Source organism: Cylas formicarius, unplaced genomic scaffold (assembly GCF_029955315.1).
Source record: "Cylas formicarius isolate icCylForm1 unplaced genomic scaffold, icCylForm1.1 PGA_scaffold_8__14_contigs__length_24414737, whole genome shotgun sequence".
Taxonomy (NCBI): domain Eukaryota; kingdom Metazoa; phylum Arthropoda; class Insecta; order Coleoptera; family Brentidae; genus Cylas; species Cylas formicarius.
This window is the reverse complement of record NW_026844361.1, coordinates 6,515,618-6,540,042: the sequence shown is the minus strand read 5'-3', so window position 1 is coordinate 6,540,042 and position 24,425 is coordinate 6,515,618. Positions and strand designations below refer to the sequence as shown.

At 37.1% G+C, this 24,425-nt stretch overlaps 2 protein-coding genes across 4 annotated transcripts in view; both read left to right on the top strand.

Moving 5' to 3' along the window:
• Positions 1-24,425, top strand: part of LOC132706641 (TWiK family of potassium channels protein 7) — a 398,964-nt gene that overhangs the window by 13,102 nt on the left and 361,437 nt on the right. The gene's annotated exons all lie outside the window — the stretch shown is intronic.
• LOC132706434 (uncharacterized) lies at positions 86-2,448 on the top strand. Its single transcript, XM_060677778.1, has 2 exons — positions 86-1,670; positions 1,871-2,448. The coding sequence occupies exons 1-2, from the start codon at positions 86-88 to the stop codon at positions 2,446-2,448; spliced, it is 2,163 nt and encodes a 720-aa protein (XP_060533761.1).

Sequence of the window (24,425 nt, the reverse complement as noted above, 5' to 3'; positions counted from 1 at the left end):
AGGCCCAAAATTGCAGCAGGATATCTCCTCGATACTCCTACAATTCAGATTCCATCGTTACGTGTTCGTTTGCGATATACGTCAGATGTATCGGCAAATCTTGATAAACGTTGCACACCGAAATTTCCAGAAAATTCTCTGGCGCTTCCCCGATCAGGAACCTTTGCAGGAATACGTTTTAAACACCGTCACTTACGGTGTGTCCAGCTCTCCTTACCTGGCCCTCAGAACGATCAAAGAGTTGGCCATACGGGAAGGTAAAAAATTTCCCCGCGCGGCCCAAGCCTTGGAGCATCAAATCTTTATAGACGATATCGCCGCAGGTGCGGACCTCCTTGATGCATTGCTAAGCTTACAGCAAGAACTTATTCAGCTTCTTCAAACAGGGAAGTTCGAGCTTCGGAAATGGGCAAGCAACCACGAAGCTCTCCTATCTGCTGTCAATGCCTCACATCTTCAAATGCCCTGTTCGTTTGACAAGGATGAGCCCATATGTATTAAAGTCCTAGGTTTGCAATGGAACCCTTCTTGCGACACGTTTTCTCATTCCTGCTCGCCCAGAGATCTACCTTGTACCAAACGCAATATTCTCAGTCAAATCTTTCGCGTCTACGATCCTTTAGGCTTTCTGTCACCCGTGGTGCTATTCGCTAAACTTTTAATGCAAAAGCTTTGGTTCGCTCACTCGGACTGGGACGAAATCCCCAGTGACGATGTTTGTCGACAGTGGAATAATTTTAAGTCGGAACTTCCCGAACTAAGAGCCATTAAAATTCCGAGACGTATATTTGTAGACGAACCACAATTGGTGGAACTGCATGGTTTCTGCGACGCCTCGCAGACTGGCTACGGGGCAGCGGTGTACCTCAAATGCAGAGATTTTACTGGCAATCCTCAGATCCATCTCGTCATTGGTAAGTCTCGAGTAGCCCCTTTGAAAACCGCCATCTCGATTCCCCGCATGGAACTAATCGCTGTCGCACTTCTCAGCGACCTTGTCGACTACGTTAAGCAGGTCTATGCAAGGCACGTCACTCTCGACGCAGTCTTTGCATGGTCTGACTCACAAGTTACTTTGGCATGGTTGGCGTCCCCAGCGCATCGCTGGAAACCCTTCGTGGCCAATCGAGTGGCACATATACACGGTCTCATTCCCTTCACTAGTTGGCGCTACGTTCCCACTGCGGAGAACCCCGCTGATTGCGTCTCCCGAGGTGTAACACCCGCTCAGCTCGTAAACCATGGCTTATGGTTTCAAGGCCCCGCTTGGCTTGCACAGGAACCCAATAATTGGCCTCAACAGCCGGACATTACTGAGATTCGTCCCCAAGAGGTCTTCTGCGAAGAGCGAACTTTAGTCTTGCACACCAGTTTCGAGGAGCACTTTTTAACGCTGTTGGTGAATAAATTTTACTCTTTGCCCAAAATACAACACACAATAGCCTACGTCCTTAGATTCATTTCGAATACCAGATCCGATAAACTTACAAAACAATTCGGTCCTCTCTCCCCATTGGAGATTCAAAATGCGCTTCTGGTGATCGTAAAACACGTTCAAATGTTTTGCTTTACAGACATCGTTGAACAACTAAACAAAAATAATCTGCCTCCCAAACCCTTTCGCAAGTTAGCCGTCTTCCTAGATGGGCGAGGCTGCCTCAGGGTGGATGGTCGGATTAGGCGTTCCAATTTACCCTATGACGAGAAGCATCCTTTATTATTGCCCAAATCTCACCGATTGACAGAGCTTATTATAGAATGGGCACACAAACAAAACCTACACGTAGGCTTTAAGACTCTTCAATACATTTTGCTACAGCAATTTTGGATCCTTTCCCCACGCACTGCTATACACCGAGTCTTGTCCCAGTGTATTCGATGCTTCCGGGCGAAGCCCAAATCTTACTCTCCCTTTATGGCCGACCTCCCAGCCGTAAGAGTTTCACAACTAAAAGTTTTTTCGGTGGTATGTCTAGATTACGCCGGCCCCCTCTCGATTACCATGAGCAAGTCTCGAGGTGCCAAGTCACTAATATCTGCGTATTTGTATGCTGCGCCGTAAAAGCCATCCATCTGGAGTTGGTCTCTGATTTAACTTCAGAAGCATTCATTGCCTCCTTTCGGCGGTTCGTAGCTCGCCGAGGCCGATGCTCACAAATAATCAGCGATCAAGGAACCTCCTTTGTCGGTGCCCATAAACAAATTCTCGAATATTTCAAACTCGCCGCCCAGACTGCGACTATTCAGTGGAGCTTTAATAGCCCCGGCGCTCCACATTTCAACGGCTTGGCCGAAGTGTTGAACCCCCAAAAGAAGAAACTATTGTCTCCCTCCGCATTGCGTGTGCGTGTGAACCACCTCCACCGGACCGAGACCGTGATCATCAAGATCGAACAGGAGCTGCTATTGGGGCCCCAGTCCAGCGAGACAGCAGCGAGAAGAAGTTAGTGCCGTCTCTACCCTCACGTCCACGTCTTGCGGGCTCTGATTAAAAAAAAAAAATTACAGTCCGCTTTAAATTAACCTCAGGGTCGCGACGACCCAATCAGATTGTGAGGAAAAGCATGAAATTTAAGAAAAGATAGCAAAAGGTATATAAAATGTATGGGAGGATTGCATCACATATTAAGAGCAAAGAACGTGTCAAGCAGCCTCAAAGAAAGAGTGTACACAACGATGATTAAGACTACTGTCTTGTATGGATGTGAAGTATAGGAGCCCAACAACAGGGAGACGGAAGCATTAGAAATATTTGAAAGAAAAGTATTGAGAAGAATATTTGGTGGAAAGAAGGTAGAGGATCAGTGGCTAATATGGAGCTTAAAGAGCTCTATGGAGAACTATACATAACAACCGTCGCGAGAGCTCAAAGTTTAAGGTGCCTGGGTGATGTAGCAAAAGTAGGAGATGAACTTCCTTCTAAGCAGATCCTGAACGGGGGATAACTCGAAGATAGGCTGCGGAGATAATGGATTTAAGCTGTTCAAAATGATCTGAAGGAAATGAAAGTGCAGGATGGGCAAACTTTATCAAAGAGTGAAATCAAATGGAGAAAAACGTGTAACCAAGCCATGGGCCTTCTTGGCTCCTATCATTTAGCTGATTTATATATAATATAATAATATAAATAATGTAGCCGTAGCCCGAGCCGAAAAAGGTCTCCATCATTTTTAGTGCATCCGGGAGTGGTTGCCATTGCCATTTAACGCGGCGTATTTTTTTAAAATCTGACAACGATGGAGCGTGGGCGCGATCAATCAATCGCGACCGCTTAATTCCGTTCCAATTATTTTTTCCACCGTCTGGGTCTTTTGTGGTTTGGATTTGGCCTCCAGGCGGTCCCTACCCGATTCATCGATCAATTTACGTATCCACCCACCCCTTTTTGTTTACGCCGTTATGCTGATTTACCATATTCGAGGCCGGAGGGGATTTATTGGGGTCCGACGGAGTCAATAACGTGGAAGGGTGGCATTCAAAAGGGATGAATCGGAGGTGATGACCCGCGGGGCGCGTCGGATTCTGCTTAACAAATTTTGGAGGTTGCCGGTGGTCGGGGTAATTGATTTTTCGCTTCTGAGAAGTTTAGCCGCCCTAAATATCGATAGGTTTCTTTTTAAAGATTTTTGAGAACGAGGGGAACATTTAATCATCCAACAACGTTATAGCAATAAGGATAATCGGCATAGAGGCTTGCTTTGTACCCCACACCTGACGCCAATCTTTGCATATAGTAAATTTAAAACATCCTCACATTAATGAGACGTTTAAACATATCATTTAATATAGTGATCAGTTAGAATAATTAAGAAATTCATTTACAAATCAGGTATCGGATTTCTTGCAGTAAATAGAAAATATACACGGTGCTTGTAATTTGTTTACCAAAAAATATGCGGAAAGACTCATTGTAAAGTAAGTAAAATTGAGATTAAATTTATAGATTTATTGAGTGTTGGAAATGCCCACTTCTTGACAATATACCAATCGATTTAAAAATTAAAAAAAAACATTACTGATTAAATTTGCACAGCATACTTTTGTGGTTTTTCCTTACAAAATTTTGATTCTAAATATCCCAAGTGTAAACAATCCAGTGGATTAATATCTGGAAATCGTACAGGTCATTCAATTGATCCATTTCCACCAATCCTTTGCCCCGGGAAGAATGTATTGGGGTAATATATCTTGCAGATCATTCATCCACTGTCCGGGAAATATTGCATTTAAATATTCACGCATTTGTTGAGGTAAATGGGTTGGAGCACCATTCTCGTGAAACCAAATCTGTCTACATGGCATTGGATTGGATTTGGGAAAGGAGCTGAGAGAGTAGTACAATTTCGTTTTTCTACTCCCTTCTCCAAAATATCCAATTATACACCGATTAAGCTAACGGAAAGTGTTATTTTACGACAGCCACTTCCGACACTTGCGGGGACCCACGGGCTTGGGAGCAAACGGTCTCAATGTTTTGTCAATTCTTACGGTCATGGCAGACGTCACGCAGTAAATGCATTCGTATTGTTTTGCAAGAACGTATCGAAATGACGATAGCAAAAATGTATAGTATACAATACACTCCTCAATTTATAACAAAATCTTTAATCTTAAAAGAGACGGTTTAGATGAATATAATAAAATATTTTGAGCCTCTATTGTTAAAGTAAAAAAAAAGGTAGAAGCATTAGACGAGAAAGATACCCATAAAAAAGTAAATAAAGATTAGGATTTTAGCAAATAGAGGGATATACATGTTATGAATAGTTATATTGAAAATTATTTAAATATTTAATGAAAATAAGGCATCACGAATATGTATCGAAAAGGTATTGTTTAGTAATTTAAGAGACTGATTCAATGCATTATACGTTTTAGCCATGTCACATGTAAAGGTTCTTTCAAAAGTTTCGGAGGTGTGACGTGGAGGCGTAAGAGGGCTTATAAATTGTATATTTCAACTGTGAATGTCTGCACGAAATCTGATTTTCTTGATAAGATAATGTGGAGACTTCGATCTTATAATTTTTTGATAAAGATTGCATTTATGGAGATATAATCTTAAACTGTATTTCAGAAATTTTTGTATCGGTCATGAGACAGAAGCTACGGACGAAATTACTTCAGATGATGAACCATGGGGACTATTTCCAACGTCTAATAAAATATTTAGTCTTGCGTTCTCATTAGTTTTTGGATGACATGATTGTAGACGAACATGTCCTGTTTCAATAAATTGTCGCTCAATTTACAATATTATGCACCATGTGTGGTAAACGGCATAGTATGCAACACATCAGGGAAACTCCCTCCGCTCGTGCCAAATAAATTAGTGACTTAAAAAGGTTACCGAACGTGTATATTTTTACAAAACAACATGAATACATTCACTAACATAATTGCCATGTCCAAAGTGGCTCGGATCCATGGTAAACGAAACAGGCGTTTAAAATGACACGCTACATAAGAGTATAATTAGGTATTTTACAAAAGGGTGTAGAAAAAAACACATTACAAACTTCTTCTTGAATTCTCGTTTTGTCTCCATATCCAATAAGAATTAAAATATGAATTCTCTGGGTTTCATTGAGAAGCGCAGAAATGCAATTGGGACAAATTAAAAACTTTACTGGTACTAGCTACTTACCCGTTCATTTCAAAATAAAATATCGGTTTCTTATTTTTTTTGCGCATAAAATGTAATTTATGCTACATAAATTCGAAAATTGTGTTCTATTTAAAGAAGGACCATGATATCGATATCTACTTTTTGACCTTCAATTTATATTTTCTGTTTGTCTAATCAAAGAGGAAGAATAAAATGCCACACTAACATAATTAAACCTTTTAAGAAGAGCTTTGGCTGGGTTGGCGAAGATGAGTTACTAAAGCACATAACTAATGTTTTTATTCATTGATTGTAAGAAAACTCTCGTTTTTCATACCTGGTCAAACATATATTTTTTAATTGAGTCTGTAGTTGAGTCTCTGACTTAGCTAATAAGACGACATCGTCTGCGTAGGTAAGGAGGTTGATGTTATGGAATCCATCAATGGAGAGTCTTTGGAAAGTCAATGCAGAAAAAAAGTCATTAATATCGGCAAGAAAAAAGAAAAATGAAAGAGGGCAAGCGATTCGTCCTTGGTTTTAATTTTTACTGTAGCCACTTCAAAAAAAGCTTTTGATGACATGTTGTCCTAAACCAAAAATTTTTCCAGCAGATGTCAACATTACAGTCGGTTCGCACTATACGAATTTTTATTCAAGCTTTGCACGCTTTGATCTACCACCCAGCCATTTAAATCAGCAATTCTAGGAATTATCGCTGAGTAACAACATTTTTCTGAAATGCTTTTATAAAGGCTATGCCTGCTTCATTAAACTAGATGAGATTTGTTGCGTAGGTAACACTTATCAATTTGAAACAATTGGCCACACTGTTCACACTTCGTACCGTGGAGTTTTATAATGACAATACTTTCATCTACGCTTTAAAATATTTGGACTTACGTAAGTCAACATGTCTTGATTACCTTATTATAAATTTATTAAAGATTCGCCTTTCGAAAAAATGACTAGATATAAAACTATATTTTTTAATAACTATAATGTGTATCTGTCTGGGTTCAATCTCATCTTGATAGGTTTTTCTCTATTATTTGCTATTTTGTCCTTTCAGGTATATAAGGGGTATTTTTTTTTCGATGTATAGAACTTTAAGTTGCAATAAAACAATGATGGATTATTCGATTGATATGAATTTTATTTATCCGAAAGATAATCTTGTGGCATTACATTTTAAATATGATTTCTGGCATATGACCGCCACGGCTGGCGCGGATGTAGTCCAATCTGGACGTTCAATTGTCGATGACTTTTTCCAACATTTGTGGCCGTATATTGGCAATAACACGGCGAATGTTGTCTTCCAAATGGTCAAGCGTTTGTGGCTTATCCGCATAGACCAATGACTTTACATAGCCCCACAGAAAGTAGTCTAGTGGTGTTAAATCACAAGATCTTGGAGGCCAATTCACAGGTCCAAAACGTGAAATTAGGCGGTCACCGAACGTGTCTTTCAATAAATCAATTGTGCACGAGCTGTGTGACATGTTGCGCCGTCTTGTTGAAACCACATCTCCTGGACATCATGGTTATTCAATTCATTAATGAAAGAGTTAGTAATCATAGCTCTATACCGATCACCATTGACTGTAACGTTCTGGCCATCATCGTTTTTGAAGAAGTACGGCGCAATGATTCCACCAGCCCATAAAGCGCATCAAACAGTCAGTTTTTCTGGATGTAGCGGTGTTTCGAAATACATTTGAGGATTAGCTTCGCTCCACATGCGGCAGTTTTGTTTGTTGAAGTAGCCATTCAACCAGAAGTGTGCTTCATCGCTAAACAAAATTCGCTTATGAAAATCGGGAACAACGGCAATCTCGTTTTGGGCCCATTAGACGAATCTACGCCTTACTTGATGATCGTTTGGCTTCAATTCTTGCACGAGTTGGATTTTGTAAGCAAGTAAACCAAAATCCTTCCGCAAAATCTTCCATAAAGTGGATGGACACAGATCCAATTCCTGTGCTCGATGGCCGATGGACTCATTCGGGTCTTCCTCAATGCTACGCTCTACAGCAGCAATAGCTTCTTCTGTACGCACCGTACGGCGTCTCTGGGGGTGCGAGTTATCAATAAGAGTAAACATGGTGCGAAAACCTTCCATGGTTAATCGAATTAACTGCTCTGATGGACGATTTTGTCGACGATAAAATGGACGTAGTGCGCGATACGTATTCCGCACAGAACTTAAATTGCACTGTTTGCCAGCGTTGCTCAGACGTGAGTCTATTCATGATGAATTGCCAAACCAAACTGAGAATAAATCACTTGGCAGCTGTTAAATCGGTCGCCATCTTGAACAGTAATGCCAACTTAAAGTTCTATACATCGAAAAAAAAACACCCATTAATAATGTCTGATGCGGATTATATATACGGATATATTATACAATTTTAAATTACACTTTTGCTTTTGCTTGAAAAAAAATTGCCTGGCATAGCAACAAATTCCAATGAAAATGTACTTATCACGATATTGTCCCTTCCGTTGTTATACGCGGACAACGTTGAAAAATTAATAACTGTTCGATCTCGAAAGGGGACGGTTTTTTTTTGTCCCGCCTCGCTCGTTTGGCCTTGTTTTCCCCTCGTCACGCGACGGATCGCCGGTCCAAGCCAGAGCTCCGGAATTTAATGTTTCAAATCGGATAGAACCCTTAATGGAAAATATTTTTCGATCCGTCCCGATATTTCGACCGTCCTTGTAACGGAACCGAGTCTTATCCGTCGCCGAAAAGTGTCGACTTAAAATTTAATTTAAACGGATAACGGTAATAATGGAGTCGATCTAAAATGAAGTCGGTCGTCTTGTATCTTCAACTATAAACGGGCGCAGGGCCGTTAAAAATTTATATTAAAAACGTGTCATCCGCCCGGGCAAACGTAATTTATGAAACAAATTCCGGAGATTAAAATTGAGATTGTCTGTTGAGTAATTTCCTATAAAGTACACCTGTGCGCGTCTGACTGCTCTCGCGTCCGTTACGGGCGTGATAAATGACGCCTCAGTAATTTTTAGAGTGGAAGCGTAATGATCGGTGAGAAACGGCGGCTAGGTATTCCGGGTACCATTTGACATACGAGATTGCAAACCGACTTAGGTCGAACGTGCAGTCTAAACGCCATCTTCTCCTTCTTCTTCTAGTGTCTTATCACATGGTGATGGCTATTATATTGGCCCAACTAACTATGTCTACTGCGCCCTGAATAGTTCGACAGATGTTTTCCCTGTCCATTGGCTAAGGTTGTGTAACCATGAGATTCTGCGTCTACCAGGACCTCTTTTACCTTCCGGTTTTCCCTGTGGATTTCGAGTATTCGATATATTTCATTTCTCATGATGTGTCCAAAACATGCAAGTTGATAGTCTTTAAGAGTTCTTTTTCGATAGCACCACATGTGAAATGTGAAATGTAAGAGTGCAGGCCTCCTCACCACAGAGCACTACAGAGAACACGTAACATTTGAAGAAGCGGAAGAGTAACGATTTCCCGGGAATGGCCCCATCTTTCGTTCCAGCTGCAACCAAGATATGGAAATGTTTCTACTTTTGCGAGCTTAGTGTTTTTCACTTGCAAATTAGCTTCGGTGTTTGGATTTTTGCTAATGATCATAATCTTGGTCTTCTTTGTGTTTAGGTCCATGCCATATTCTTCGCATATATTTACGATTATGTTGATTAATCTCTGTAATCCTTCTGCGTGGTTTCATATTAGGACTGCATTATCCGAATGTCTAAGATTGTTCAGCTTCTCTCCTTTAACGAGTATTCAGTCAGTGAAGAGATGCTCCGAGTAAACCTTCCAAAATAGAGATAATAAAACGCATCCTTGATAAACATCTTTTTCACTTTGTTGACTATATAGGTTGGCAATGATACGTATATCTGCATCTTTTATTCCTGATAATTGTAGTAATTCGAGGACCTTTTTGTGTCGGACTTTATCAAACGCCTCTTGAAAATCAATGAAGCAAAGAAACACGTCGCAGTTAATGTCTCGAGCTTTTTGAATCAATACTTGAATTCCTAGACCATTTCTGAATCCCATTTGTGTTTCTAATTTGGATTGTATTTATTCCTTTGTGGATTTTATACAAAAAAAACTTTGAGAACATGACTCATCAAACTAATGTTCTTCGCATTTTTCGTTGTTGCTGGATAGAAGCCATCCTCTTGGTATGTTGCCTGTTTGATTATTTTATAGAACAAGTTTCTTAGGGTGTCTATGTGGTCTTCTTCCAGTTGTTTAAGAAGTTTAGCTCTGATTTTACCATGTCCTGGTGCTATATTGGTTTTTGGCTATTTGATTGCTTTGATTGTTTCTTCCTTAGTAATGTTAATAATTTCTGTTTGATCTTTTGCAATATAATTTTATATATTTGTTCCTATTTCTCTTGATTTTTGTTTTCCTTCATTAGTTTCAGTATGTCGTCAGTCATCCATTCTATGTTTTTCTTTCCTCATGTTTGAGTTTCGCAGCTTATCTCAATGCCCGGCTCTGTGTTCGTTTTCGCTTCTTCAAGGCTTCTATGGGTTATTGCTTTGACCCGTTCTCTGATGTTGGCGTCTTTCAGTTTCTGGATATCTATTAGCTGTTGTTTATTTATTCTGATTGACATTTCAAGGCGCCATCTTATCACATAGAGGAGTAAGTTGTGGTCAGAGTCATTGTCAGCTCCAGAGAAATATTCGCTAATTTTACGGCGTCTCGATAGCGTGTATTGATGGCAATGCAATTAATCTGGCCTCTTATTATATTGTTGTCAGCGGTAGACTTCTATATGTATAATCGTCTAAGTGGGAGTTTAAAGGCAAGAGTGTGTTCTTTGCAAAATTTGACTACCATATCTCCTCTTTCGCTGCGGGTGCCAAGTCCGTATTTTCCCACTGCTTTATCTTCTTCTCCATTTCCAAGCGTTGAAATCTCCAAGGAGCAAAGTTATATCTTCTTCCTTAAGTCATTCAATGTTGTCTTCAAATCATGGTAAAATTGTTCGATGTATTCTTCATTGTTATCAGCTGTTAGCGCATCGGTCTGAATAATATTCATATTGCACTCATTCTCAGTACTGCAATCCTCTCTGATACAGGTAGAAATCCAGCTACTACTTCTTATATATTTTTATTGATTATGGTAGTTACTCCGTTATAGTGTTGAGGGTTATCATTTCCTGAGTAGTAAATGCGATGGTCAATAATTGTACACTCCCCGCTTCCGGCCATCTCACTTTACTACAGCCTAGAATGTCTATTTTCATTCGTTTCATCTCTTTGACCACGTTGGCAGCTTTTACAGCCTGAAGGGATGCTCGGGTCTGAGGGCCGTAGATAATTCATTCTTACCCATTATAATGTCCTAGAGAGATTGATTAATCATATTTACGATTTGGTATGAGAAGGACCTTTTCAAATGCTCTTTTCGATGCTGTCGCATAGTAAGCAGACCCCATCTGCGGGAATCAAATTGTGGACATCCAACCAGCCTGATGTAACAGATACGTTGAAATATGAACTACACGTCTAACTTCGTGCGCCAAGTCTAAGGCTATTTTATCTAGACAAGGGTACGCTATTACAATGATTAAACTGCGATAATACTAGAGTATTCCAAAAAAGCCTTTTAGAACCTTGGAGAGACAGTGACGACTGAAGTACGAGCAAATAGTGAAAGAATGGTAAAATATTTTCAAATCAGAATTAATGCCGTTGCTTACTTCGTTAAGGCATTTCTCAAGATTGATGATCTTGTAAACCTAGATATACAAAATCGCAAACAGAAATTACTAATATCCTGTTGCAGTTGTTAGCAGCCAAAGGCTTGGAGGTTAAGTATTGTTTTTTGATAGCGTACCGATGGATTCCTTTCTCTTTCCGGTAGTAGCGAATATATACATGGATTGGTTTGAAACGCACGCTATAGATGCGACAGGGTCTGGCTTCGATATGATAACGATACCTTTATCATCTGGAATGGAACAGATTGAACAGCTAAATTCCTTCCTCAATCATCTTAATTCTTTGTGATCATTCATTAAATTCACCGTTGAGAAAGAAATGAACGACTTCCTATCGTTTCTAGATGTCGTAGTAAGTAGAAATAATAGCTCTATCCAGCACTTCTGTATATAGAAAACACACCATTTAAAGGTTAAAGTCGAAGAACACAGGGAACACACAATAAGGGGTGAAATCCAGAAGTCCGAAATCATTTACAGTACAAACACAAAATACAAAAAAGAAACAAGTCTATATTTCAAGTTCAAAAAGTACGATAAATAAAAACTTGTGTATAATATTCTTGAATAAAGTACTAACCTAATTAATAAAACCGAGATAAACATGACGAACAAAATATAATCGTTATATAGTTTCTAAAAAGTGTATAATAGTAGTTTTTATTATTCTTGCTTTCTTAGTTTGTGCAATAGTTTTTATGTTAACAGAAACAAAAATAAAACAAAACTGCCTGGGTATCGCAAAATTAAATATTGTATATCACTTGTAGTTAAAATAATATCAAAACCAACTAGAACTAACGAAAACTAACAAAAACAATTATATAGTTATATCAGGGACCATTGTACAACCTTGAACCGCGGACGATGAGAGAGGGCATCATAAACTAACTGAAAACGTGTGAACTCTGGAAGGAAAGCGTTTCGAACGATGAACTCCAAAGAATGGGTGGTAAACATGTATATAATAAAAGTACGGAAAAGAGCATGAGTAGGTCACCTACTCAGGCACAAAAAATATGAACTGCTTCAGCTAATAATTGAGGGGAAGCTAGAAAGAGGAAGGAGTTGGACCGGCCTGAATTTCGAGCAAGTGGTCGGAATTGTGCAAGACAGACAAGCACTTTCCCATTTGAGCGCCAACCTCAATTAAACACGGCACTCTCTCTAATTTGCCAATTATAATATCGAATCAGGCGTTGCGGTTGCGATTGCAGATGGTAATTAGACTCCGAGCCAATTTGTGATATCACAGATAAAAAAGTTTCCCTGTGCTGAAGAGGAAACCACTTAGGTAATACTTAATTTTTTAACTGCCAAACACTGTGGTAAATGTATCGTTGTATCAATTTTCTGAGATTAAAAAATCCGTCTTACTCAAGGTTTTAATTTCGTCTTTGACCTATGTACTCGTATTATCCCAAAAGATCAAATTATTTTAATCGTCCTATCCTAAACAGACTCCTTAAGATTCATAAACGAGGATTACCCTCAAGAAAAATATCTTGCTTCTTTAGTGAAACACTTTACAAGGAAAACTGATAGATAGATTTTTGTTGTAATGGTCAAATTCATGAACAAGTATTGATATTTGTTTTCTAATGCTTAATTATTTTTAAGGGGTTGGTGGATGAAAGGTTGGTTTTGTTTTAGTTATTACGTTATACTGGGTCTCTATGTGAGGCATTTTGATAAATGGAAAAATTTCATTTGTTTTGCCATTTAGTGGATGTCATAAAGTTTATTAAAGTTAATTCTGCTGATTGTAGTTGTACATCGACGCAAGCAAAAACGTCATCCTCATATCTATAACACCATATAATAATTTTGCTCAGAAGATGTTCATGTAAAATATTTCATAAATTGCCCATGAAAATTTCTGTAGTGAATTAAGTTTGTTCGCCAAAATTAATTCTCCTTTAGAATTATTAAACTTTGTTATATGATACAATTAATTTATTTCTGAGTGACAATATTGTGTATATAAATTGCATAGAAAGGTCAGACGCCAGAAGAAATTAGAATAACATAAGGGAGGATTTTAATGTGTTTAACTTTGTTGATTAGTTTAAAAGAATTTTTGATAAAAAAGTTTTGTTGCAAGGCAGTGTGAATTTATGCAATTTTTATTAAGCTTTGTCGAAACTTTACAAAAGAAAAAGAAACTGTTACAAAAGAAAGCACAGGCCTGTTTGGCATATTCTGTTTGTGTAATTTAATTAGTGGATACAATTATGGATATTGAGGTAGATGTAGAATTACCCCTATATATATATATATAATATATATATATATATATATATATATATATATATATATATATATATATATATATATATATATATATATATATATATATATATATATATATATATATATATATATATATATATATATATATATATATATATATATATATATATATATAACTTGTTTTTAATTTAACTCGCGTATTCTAAGGAATCAATGTCTCTGATTGTCGTTCCTTTATCTATATATACTGTGTTTTCTTATGAAGAATCATTTCAAATTGGTTTTACTAACGAAATTTATGGGAGATCTTGACGTTTATTGTTAATTGTAAGTACGCAATCAGAGCATAAATAATTTGACTCCTCAGTGGTGTTCTAATACTTTAAAGACGAAGGCCTTTTCTACCAATTTCTATTCTTCTCGGTATCAGTCAAATTAATAAATATATTGTAAAACTTATGATCAGAATAGTATGAAATGACTGACTGCGAGGAATGCCCACTTCTAAGGACAAAATGGTTAAACGACGAACGGAGATACCAATATTAGAAAACATCTAGACACTGTGTTTATGATGTTGATTATATCAAAGAATCAATTCTATTGAATTCGTTGCATATCAGATATATCAAATATTATTCATTGTGAATCGGCGACCTTCGGAACCTCTTCAACTTAAACGCAAACAGGTCAACGAGAATTTCCTAAACGGTTCGGGAAATTCTTAAACATAATTTTTTCGCCCGTTACAATCCCTATCGAAAACTCCCGGGTATTAAACTCCCGACTTGACCGTATTTCATTATTTCCGCCGGGGAAAATTCCTTCAGAAGTTCCTTATCCCTTTGAGTTATTTCTCGCTGGCACAAAAAGGTAATAAAACCAAGCAAAGAATAAGAAAATATCGCGGGATCCCTGTCTGCACCCCCGGTGCATTACAAAATGGGAAAAGTTTTCATTCCGCCCGACCGCTTCTTTTTTTTATTGTCAATTGTAAAACGTTTTCATTTGGCCAGAGCCTTATTCCGTACTCGGGGGATTGGGTTTACCCTGTTTTTTTTCCGTCTAAGGTCGATTTTGAACGGCTTTTGTTTTATCCAGTCGCTTGTTTTTGCGGAAGTTCCCTAAAACGCAAACTCTATTTAGAAACAGACAGGTTTGGAAAAAAAATTGAATATAAGTGAACCAATTCCTTTTTATTTATTTTTTAAACCTTGCGTGATATTTTGCGACCTAAAATTAGGCCAGACAATCTACGTTTTCATGAAAAGGGCTTCAGAATCCGGTAAAACTTTTTCCGCTAAAATTGTGTTGTTCGTGCTGACATTGTACAATTAAAATGGTGGTTGAAGTTCATCTCAAGTTGCTGAAGGGTACATTGAGGATTTTGCTATTTACAAATCTTATCTTCCGAATTTCCCCTGCGTTGGTTGTTGATTAATCGAACTTGTTGTCGCCGAAGCTTAGCTGAAATTGGCTCGCATTCTACCCTGTACCTGTTCGAAGATGGAGCTGAAAAAAGAACATGAACATATTGGTGAAAGGTAAAGCCTTGAGTCGCAGTTAAGATTGATTGGTTGCTTATAGATTTCTGTAGATTCTCGGATTTTTGATTCGTAAAACAATGAATTACGTTCATAAATTATACTTTTATCAAATAAAATTTGATGTCCGGTTTCCTGATTGTTTTCGGCAATAGAAGTCAATTCTGTTTACACAGACCGATATCTTAATGCATTGTCATATCCCCATACACCCAAAAATCATCGCTTATCAACTGTCTTGTTTACAGAGCCGTATAACCACATTAAAGATATTAAGCGTTCCGTTACAAAATACACTTCACCAGAACCTTCAAAAGACAATGAATTCGGAAGCTAACCCACACTTGCAACTGTTGTCCTCCTAAAATTCAAAACATCACTGGTAACATATCAAAAGTTCTCAAGAAAAATAACGTCAAAGCCAGATTTACCACTTGTTCCGTTTGACAAACCAGAAGTTTCTACCATTCCATGCAACCGGCCGAAAAAAATCAACTAGGCTCAAAGAACATGAAACAGCCTTAAGACTAAATAAACTCATCATCGGTTGGCGAACACAATCACGAAACCTGACATAAAATATTATTCGATACAACAAAAATTTTTGCATGTAATCAATTCTTCTACCCACGAAAAATCCGAGAATCTATAAGCAATCAAACAATCCTTACCGCTACTCAGGTCTTTACCTGTGACCAATATGGGAATCCCACCATTATATAAGCAGGAACAGACTAGAATGCAAACCAGGTTCTATTAAGCTCCGAGGAAGCCAACAGGATGATTGGGGAAACGTCAGCCAGGTCAATTCATTATCAAATCAATATTATCAAAATTTTTGTTCCTACGTCAGGTGTTCCTGAAGGATCGAATTAGGGCCACCTACAATTTTTGATTTTCATTGGCGATTTACCCATTAGACCCAGTAGTGCTCTGTGAATTCTGGAACTTAATATTTTCAAATCCAAAGTCCTGTCTTTTTATTGAAATAATAGTCTCATGATGTTCGGCCCGTTGTAAGATTTGGTCCAGCCCACGAGGCATTTTGAGAAACCCAAAAAATAAAAGATTATTGCTTCCTAATTTTTCTGCAGTAGACACTTCTATCGATGGATTAATTTCTTACTTTCAGGCTGCAGTATCTTAGTCGTAGTTTGTAATACTTCCAAATTTGACGATTTAATTATAATATTGTACCGATTTCCTTTCGTTATCTTAATCATTTGTATTATAATTAGAACGTCTTATTATTTCATGTCTGATATCCATCGTTAAAAAATATGAATACCACTACTGATTACGGCTCGCGAACGTATTTGCATATTAATGTTCCGTTAAAGGCTCCCGATACCCAGACTATACAATGGTGTACCACTTGCTGAGGTTTTATACGTTAAGCAATCTGGGTATTGTGTGTAATACTAACTTTACTTTAATTGAGCACATATCAAGAATAACGGCAAGTTCAACAAAATTGCTGTGCTACTGTATCGGAAACTGGCGAAGACTGACCAACATATCTACCCTAAAACTTGTTTACACAACGTTTATAACTAGTAAACTGAAATATTCATCTAATTAGAAAATATCAATCAATTCTGTCTCAGTTTATAAAAAAATATTGCTTCAGCAAATTTTCTTCTTTTTTCAAGTGTGCAAAAACCAAACTCTTGAGTAAAAAAAAATACATCAAAGTAATAAATATAATTCATTTTTATATACAGGATAATACTCCATATGCACTGGAGAAGAGCTTCAGCAAAAATTTCTAATCACGAAGCCTAACATTTTGTAACCTTTTTTTTGTCATGGTGTTTATATGTTTATCAAATTTTAATTCGGAATCAAAAAGTACACTAAGATAGTTCCTTGCTTTTCGTTATATTATAGTTCCTGTCATTTTCTATTAATATATGAAAGGATTTGATTTTCTGCTGAATATCATTACATGTTAATTTATAAGTTTAGTACATAGTTGAAACTATGTGACTTCTGCAAGTGTTCTTTTTTTGTTTTGCTAACTGTTGATTGATTATAATCTGTTATTGGGCTTTGGCGTGACGATTACCTTAATATATAAAATAAAAAACGAAAATATAATATGGTAACCTATTTGCGAAAAAAATTATTCGGCGTAGATGCTACATGAATCCAAGGAGATTTGATCAACATTTGTTACTTTCTACTGTTTGACATGAAATCTCTAAGTATAACTACGAACAATTTTAGTTTTTGGCCAGATATTGCGTGTAATTAGTGCCTTTCATTGTTTTCTTTTTTTTTGCATTTGCAGTTATCTTTTTTAATAATATACAGGTCATAAAGCTATATGAAATGTTATAAATAAAATGTTAATATTAAACTGAATTGGCTTCACGCAAATTATAAAAGTTATTGTATAAATATTGCCAGAAATAAATAAGGTAACTATTTTAGATATTTAATGAATCCTTTTTCCTAGGTCTGCCGCAAATACCTTCAGGAAATTTAAAAAAATCATTTTTGTGAGGTCAGTTATACAAATAACCCCATACTGTCATATATTTTTGAGAAGCTCATATCAAGCAAAAACAAATTGGAATATAAGATATATGTTGTTTTTTTATTTTCAAAACGGCGAAACTATTTTGAACCTTTTGTACATTTCACAGAATACCCGAGATAGGAGGGGCACAACGAAACTAAGCAATTCATAAAAATTTTGTTAACATTTTTCGTTTCACAAAAAGTACCAAAGGTTTGCGAAAACGCAAGGCTTCTCTAACAACGGACATACTCCTGAGTCGCGTCCAAAATGGGACGCAGCGTCCTTATATATTTTTTTCAAACCGGCTCCATACAAATTGTGTACAAATTATTAAATTTGTATGCCATAAGATGTCAAAATATCAGAATCCGTTTATTTATTTATTAAGGTCATTCGTATTCAGCTTTTTTGCATCTAGCGAGAATCGAGAACACAAGACCCATCTGGTTTTCAATGTTAACTAAAATTCTAAGCCACAAAGTATACGGATGTAAACATGCAACATGCTTTATTATCGTTGACGGAAAATGGGTCAATTAGAATCTTATTATTTAAAATTTTGTTGTGTAACATGGAATTTATGCTAACCGAAAACGAATAGCTCAACAACATAGCTTTAAGTTCAGCCTAGTGGATACAATCTATTTGCTTCATGTATTTTTAGCTAACAAAAAATGCTGTTTAAAATGTTTTGTAAATGATATAAATAGGTATTTAATGTTTTGGCGAATTTGTGCTCGATTTTAAATATTAAAAAAGGCATTAATATTTACATGTTTTACTTAAATGACTAAAATTTAGGCAAACATGCATTTTGTATTTTTTTACTTACCGTGCTAAAATAAACTCGTTCATTGATCAAATCAAACCAAATCCGTTACTGAAATGGCATTCGTCAAGCATGCTATATAGCATACTATTTTTTTAATATTCATATACATACATACAAATAAACACAAGATTGTGAAAAAATCAACGATCTTACAGGCATAACGAGAGAGGGTTACTTAAAGCTGCAATGCGGAGTAAGCTCTTAGATCTCGGGTTTGGGGTTAGTTTTTTGTTAGTTTTAATAGTTTTTCTCATGTTGTATACACTTGTTAGTGTTATTCTTATTAGGCTATCGTTAATTGACTTTCTGTGTTTTTCCGAGACTTTTTTAATACTGAGGTTTTTTTTTAATAAAAAATAAGCTGAACATTATCATAACCCTTAAGGTAAAATGTATATATCGAGTCGCATGTCATTGGAAAGACAGTTTTGTAAATTTACAAGGTGCTCCAAATGATTTTTTTTTAATTTCCTTACATTTTTTTGTGTTAAGAAAATGTTTCTGCAAATTAAACTTTTCTTTTTTAATAAAACACGCATGCAGAAAGCTATCTTTTCTTAAAATTAGAAAAAAAAAATACTCTGTATATTTATTACTGTTTAAAATGTCCATGAAAAAACTTCGTTAAATAATTATAGTTTTTGCATTATTAGGGTTTAAAATATCTAATTGGAATTCGGTACGCTGTTGCCGATCTTAACATCCGGTTACGAAGGAAATTTGTAAATCGTGCAACGCCGTGCAGAAGAGATCGGCTACGAAAATACCGGTAAGCGCGGCGGGATCGGGAGAAGCGCGTTTTTCCAACTCTAATAACAATCGATTGCTGGACTAACCAAGCAGCCCTAAGACCGTCGAGTGCGGCCGAAACGGTTTCCCGATCAAACTTTAAACGAAAACCGAACACGAATCAATATTTTTCCTGCATTAGAATAATATCCTATCCTCGACGAATACGTAGACGAGGTGTTGGTTTTGTTAATCCGAACGGAAGTTGGTTTCGAAAGACAATTTCCATCAGCGAGACTTTTATTATTTCTAAATTTTCATTCGAAGTCGTTTGCAATCGAACGGGAATCAAACCGCGATCCCGTCTACTTTTTTCACCTGGATCGCTGGGTCGCACGCTAATGACCATATAAAACCATATACCTATAAAGAAACACTTTAGAATCGTTTGTAACGTTCGCTTTTCTTAAACAGTGCTCAAGAAAAACGGCAACGGCTAGTCTTTTTTTAGAATTTTTGGGTCGTTGTTGGGCTACAGTCAGGCTCCACCTTCACCTAGTTATGTTGGTATTGAAGCCTGCGCCTTGGAACAGGGTCTATTTTAAACGGTGTTATAAATTACTAGGTGGTTAGAAATAAGGTAACGGATTACGTAGAAATAAAAACAACTGATAACTAACTGTTATTTTAATTAAACTGTTTCAATGGAACTTAGATATAAGTACAAGGTTATACTCCGATGTTGAGATGGGTACATGAAGGTGTTTGTTTTAGTTTTAAAATAAAAAATTGATACTTGACTAATGCAAAAAAAAACGTTTTATACAGAGTTCGTCTAGAAAGATTATTTGCAAATTGTTAATGAAAATCAAATAATATATAAAAACACAGTAAATTTACTCTTCTAAAGAATACCGATAATTACAACACTAACTCCAGAGTTGTTGACTCAAAATAAATATTATACAGCTGTAAACCACTTGATCAAGGTATTCCCGCTATGTAAAACTTGTAATCGAAAGTATTATCAATTAATGTGCGATAAGTTACTTATCAGTTACCCTGTACATTAAATACTCTGCTAGTAAAGACGTATTGTTGAAATTTAGGTTAAAGATCGCGACAGGTTTCACATATAGGCCAATTGATATTTGAACTGTTGAACTAATTTACTCCGCTTGTTTTTGATATTTACATTCCATTCAACCCTCCCTGGTAGGCAGGTGAAGTGCTCGTTTAGCACACGATACTAGTGTCACCGTGTTTACGGGATCTGTTCGATGGAGCCGAAAATTGCAGGTTGAGTTACCAAAAACGGGAGCCAGTCTTGAAACCCTTAAATTACGTTAAGATATAACGATAATCGAAGCTATAATTGACAAGCAATCGGCATGAAACAAAGAACCTTACCTATACATGGGTTCTACAAGCATCGCATCCTCAATGCACAAAAATACGGGAGTCAGGACGTAAATGAATATTCAAAGTTAACTTCTAAACTGAAAAAGATTGAAATGAATTATGAAGAAGAACTTCCACTAGGAATGTGCCACATGGCATCCACGATTGACCAGAACGATATTAACTTAACACCTTTGTCGGGGCCGAGAGAACATAACCAGGAATAACCAACCAGATGAGCAAACAGCATATAACGTGATAATGGCGTTTTTCTAGAGTGCCTTCGCTAAGCGGTGACCCCACCACCACGGAACCGAATCGAACTGTTACATTCTACTTTACGCACCGGAGCCATTCGCCCAAAGTAGCAACGCTACACGTTATTATAGTAGAATATGATCCGGTAGTTCCGCGTCTACATTTTAAATTCCAAGCGATTTCTTTTTTCTTGCCTCACCGGCAAACACCTGATTTGCTCTGACTTCTACGGCAGAGCTACCAGGCTAAGAAAGTCGTAATTTAATTCGCTTTATTTAGTTGTTATTACTAATGTTTCAAATACTCACTTCCTAATAAATTGTCTTCTTAAAAGTATACCCTTTTATCAATAAAAAATGAATATCTACATATTTTCTTTAAATATATAATTCGTTGGCGAAATAAATTCATACCGTTAGTATCTTGGGCGTAAAGCCTTATGCACCAAGTTCCGTAATTTCTCTCCGATCCGGCATCTCTCTCGAATATCTGGGGAAGTACTCTATTTATCTTTTGCACTCTAGGCTCCGAGCGACATGCGTGATATCGTGTCGTTTTCCTGTTGTTTGGTGGAAGAACAGTGTGGTAACTTGCCAAAAGTGATTAACCTACCGGCTTTTTCTTCAGCCATCGCTTTGCGGATATAGGGTTAAATTGACTTAGATATGTGGTCAGCGATTTGATGATTCCGTTGCTGTTCGTATTTTTGGTTCTTCTGGAGATCTGCCCACACTTATTATGTAAGAGGATTTGACGGCTACCTGCTGCTCACCAAGCTTTCTCGGCTCATATTCCCAATTTTGCCGCTGTGCGCGGAAATTTTATAGGCCCTTGGAGTATCCGTGCTCTCCTTGAAGCACCCGTACTCTCCTTGGAGTACCTTTACTCTCCTTGGAGCACCCATATTCTCCTTGGAGCAATGGAGCACCCGTACCCCCTTTCGGAGTGCTGGTGTTTTGGAATTGAAGTATTCTGGGAGGATCCAAACTTAGAAGTACCTGTGTTATCGGGACATTGGAGCACATTTCAATCATTGCCTCACCACCTGCTCACTTAATAGACCTGTGCGAAGCCAGACCCCCCTATAGGGAATAAACGAGGTGACGTCTAATTTGATGTAAGGGCATCGCGAGATATTATTAGGCATACCTTTTTTTTTCCTTCCGACACGGAGAATCAATAGTCATGTAGTTTTACTCTAGAAAAATTCGTGTACAAATGCTTTGAAAATTTATATATAATTATTTGCGGGAAGTTGACGTACTGGTAATACTGAATACTATCGTTGTCGAGTTATTAATAGTTATCTATATTGCCCTTGTTAAGCCTGTGGTGATCACCTAGGGGAATTTTATTTTTTTTGTGTATTTCTATTATTTTGGAAATTTCGTATTAATAGGGCGGTCAACTTGTTGTGAGGGGGGGCGATTAAATCTGCTCCGGGAATAAGGCAGGCGATGCTTATGATGGATGGGCTCGCCCTCCCTCGAACCAGGGACCTGCTTAGACTGACCAAAAGGGCGTGTAGAGCACTAACAGGGGCCTACACAGGACATTGCAGGCTTAGCGGGCATTGGAGTGGACCCGGAGTGCAGATGGTGCATGGAAGGGGAGGAGATCCGGTATCATCAGTTCACCAAATGCCCTGCTTTGACATGGGCAAGATTTATAGTCTTCGGAAAGGCCCTGATCGATCCGCACACAGTACTCGGTATTGGGATAAAGGAGTGGCTGACCTTCTATAGGAGGGGCGACAGTCTGGACGAACTCGAGAGCGATCTGGGGCACAACGGGCCCATTTGGTGGCCTAAGTGCTTGGACGCCCGCGGGGGCGCCCCCTTTAGTACCAATACCAATACTCTCGAAAAATTCGTGTACAAATGCTTTTAAAATGTATATATGTTTATTTGCGGGAAGTTGACGTACTGGTAATACTGAATACTATCGTTGTCGAGTTATTAATAGTTGTCTATATTGTCCTTGTTAGCCTGTGGTGATCACCTAGAATTTGATTTTTTTTGTCTGATGTCTGACGTCTAATATTTTGGAATTTTTTTGTCAGGACGGCGATTAAATCTTGCGGGGTTTAGGTCGTTACGTCGCGGATTTGTAATTTCTTATTTCTTATTTTCCGACCAATTTTCATCTTTTATTTTTTTTACCCACCTTAACCTTCCCGAATAACTTTTATCGACTGTGCCAATTTAAATTTAATATTAGATTGTGATGTATCTTCATCACAAGAAGAAAAATATTGTTCTAAAATTCTGTTTCTTTTCGAATTTATTGAATATCATTAACTGCTATTTCTTCTTCACTATCTGAAATAAAATGCATTGTTCTTCAACTTCAACTGTCCAAAAACTGAAGGTTAATTTGTATATACTAATGAATTAAAATTACCTTCCGAACTTTCTTCGGTAAATATAAATATTAAGTATCTTAATTTTACTACCTCTGAAAACTGTCAGGAGTTATTATATTATAAATCTATTCATTTCTAATGTTTTTTGTCAACAATGGAGGCATTATGTTAAGACTTGCATAAACAACACATATGCTCTCTTGGATGATGAAAGCCCAGGTAATAATTTTCCTTAAAAAGTTTTTCTATAAATAGCTTCAGAAACCTTTCTCTCACCTACTCACATTGTTTGCAACATAATGTCGCTTAATTGGAGGTCTACTATAATGAGATATGGATCACAGGGAAAGCTTTCTATATGTGTTTTTACATTTTGAATAGGAATCGAAGATGTGACATTTTGAACATATTTTCCCTGCTATCTGCTGTAGTCGTGTTTTCAATGACTTGTTTGTTTAAGTCCAAAGTATTTACAAACTTCGTTTTGCAAACCTTTACCTTCTCCAAATTGATGGGCAATAAAATGTCACTGACATAGTTCTTTTTTAGTTTTTACCTCTAGCTTTAAACCGATAATTTTCCTTACTTATGCTACTCTGTATAGAGTATACCATCAATATGCTGGTGAGGTGTACCATTAAAACAAAAACTAGCATTTGCATTTTGTTGGAACAGCGTTTCAGCGATGTTTATGGCATTCAATTTTACTCAGTATTTTCTAGAATTCAGCTAGGTTTCTCTATACTTGTTACACAGAATACATCCAGTTTTTTATGCTGAAAAACTGACTTCTACTTTTTTGTTCCTTTTAGGCCAAAATAGAAGAAAAAATAGTGCAGTGAATTTTTCTCTCTCTTTCGTCAACAAATTTTGAGGGACTTTCTACAGAAGTTCAACATTTACTGAAATTTCCTAACAAACCAGCAGAGTTATAGAATTATGTATATTTGTTAATATTTATGTTAAAACAGCGTTTATAAATATTCACAAAAATTTTGTATGCAGATGAAAAGTCTCGTAACAGCCGTATGTATCTAAAACGGTTTTGAAATTTAATATAGGCAATGCCAGATCTATAGTTTTTTTCTTAGAGGTCCTTTCTATTTTAAATACAATGAATATGTTTTTGTTTAGTTTACAATTAACATACCT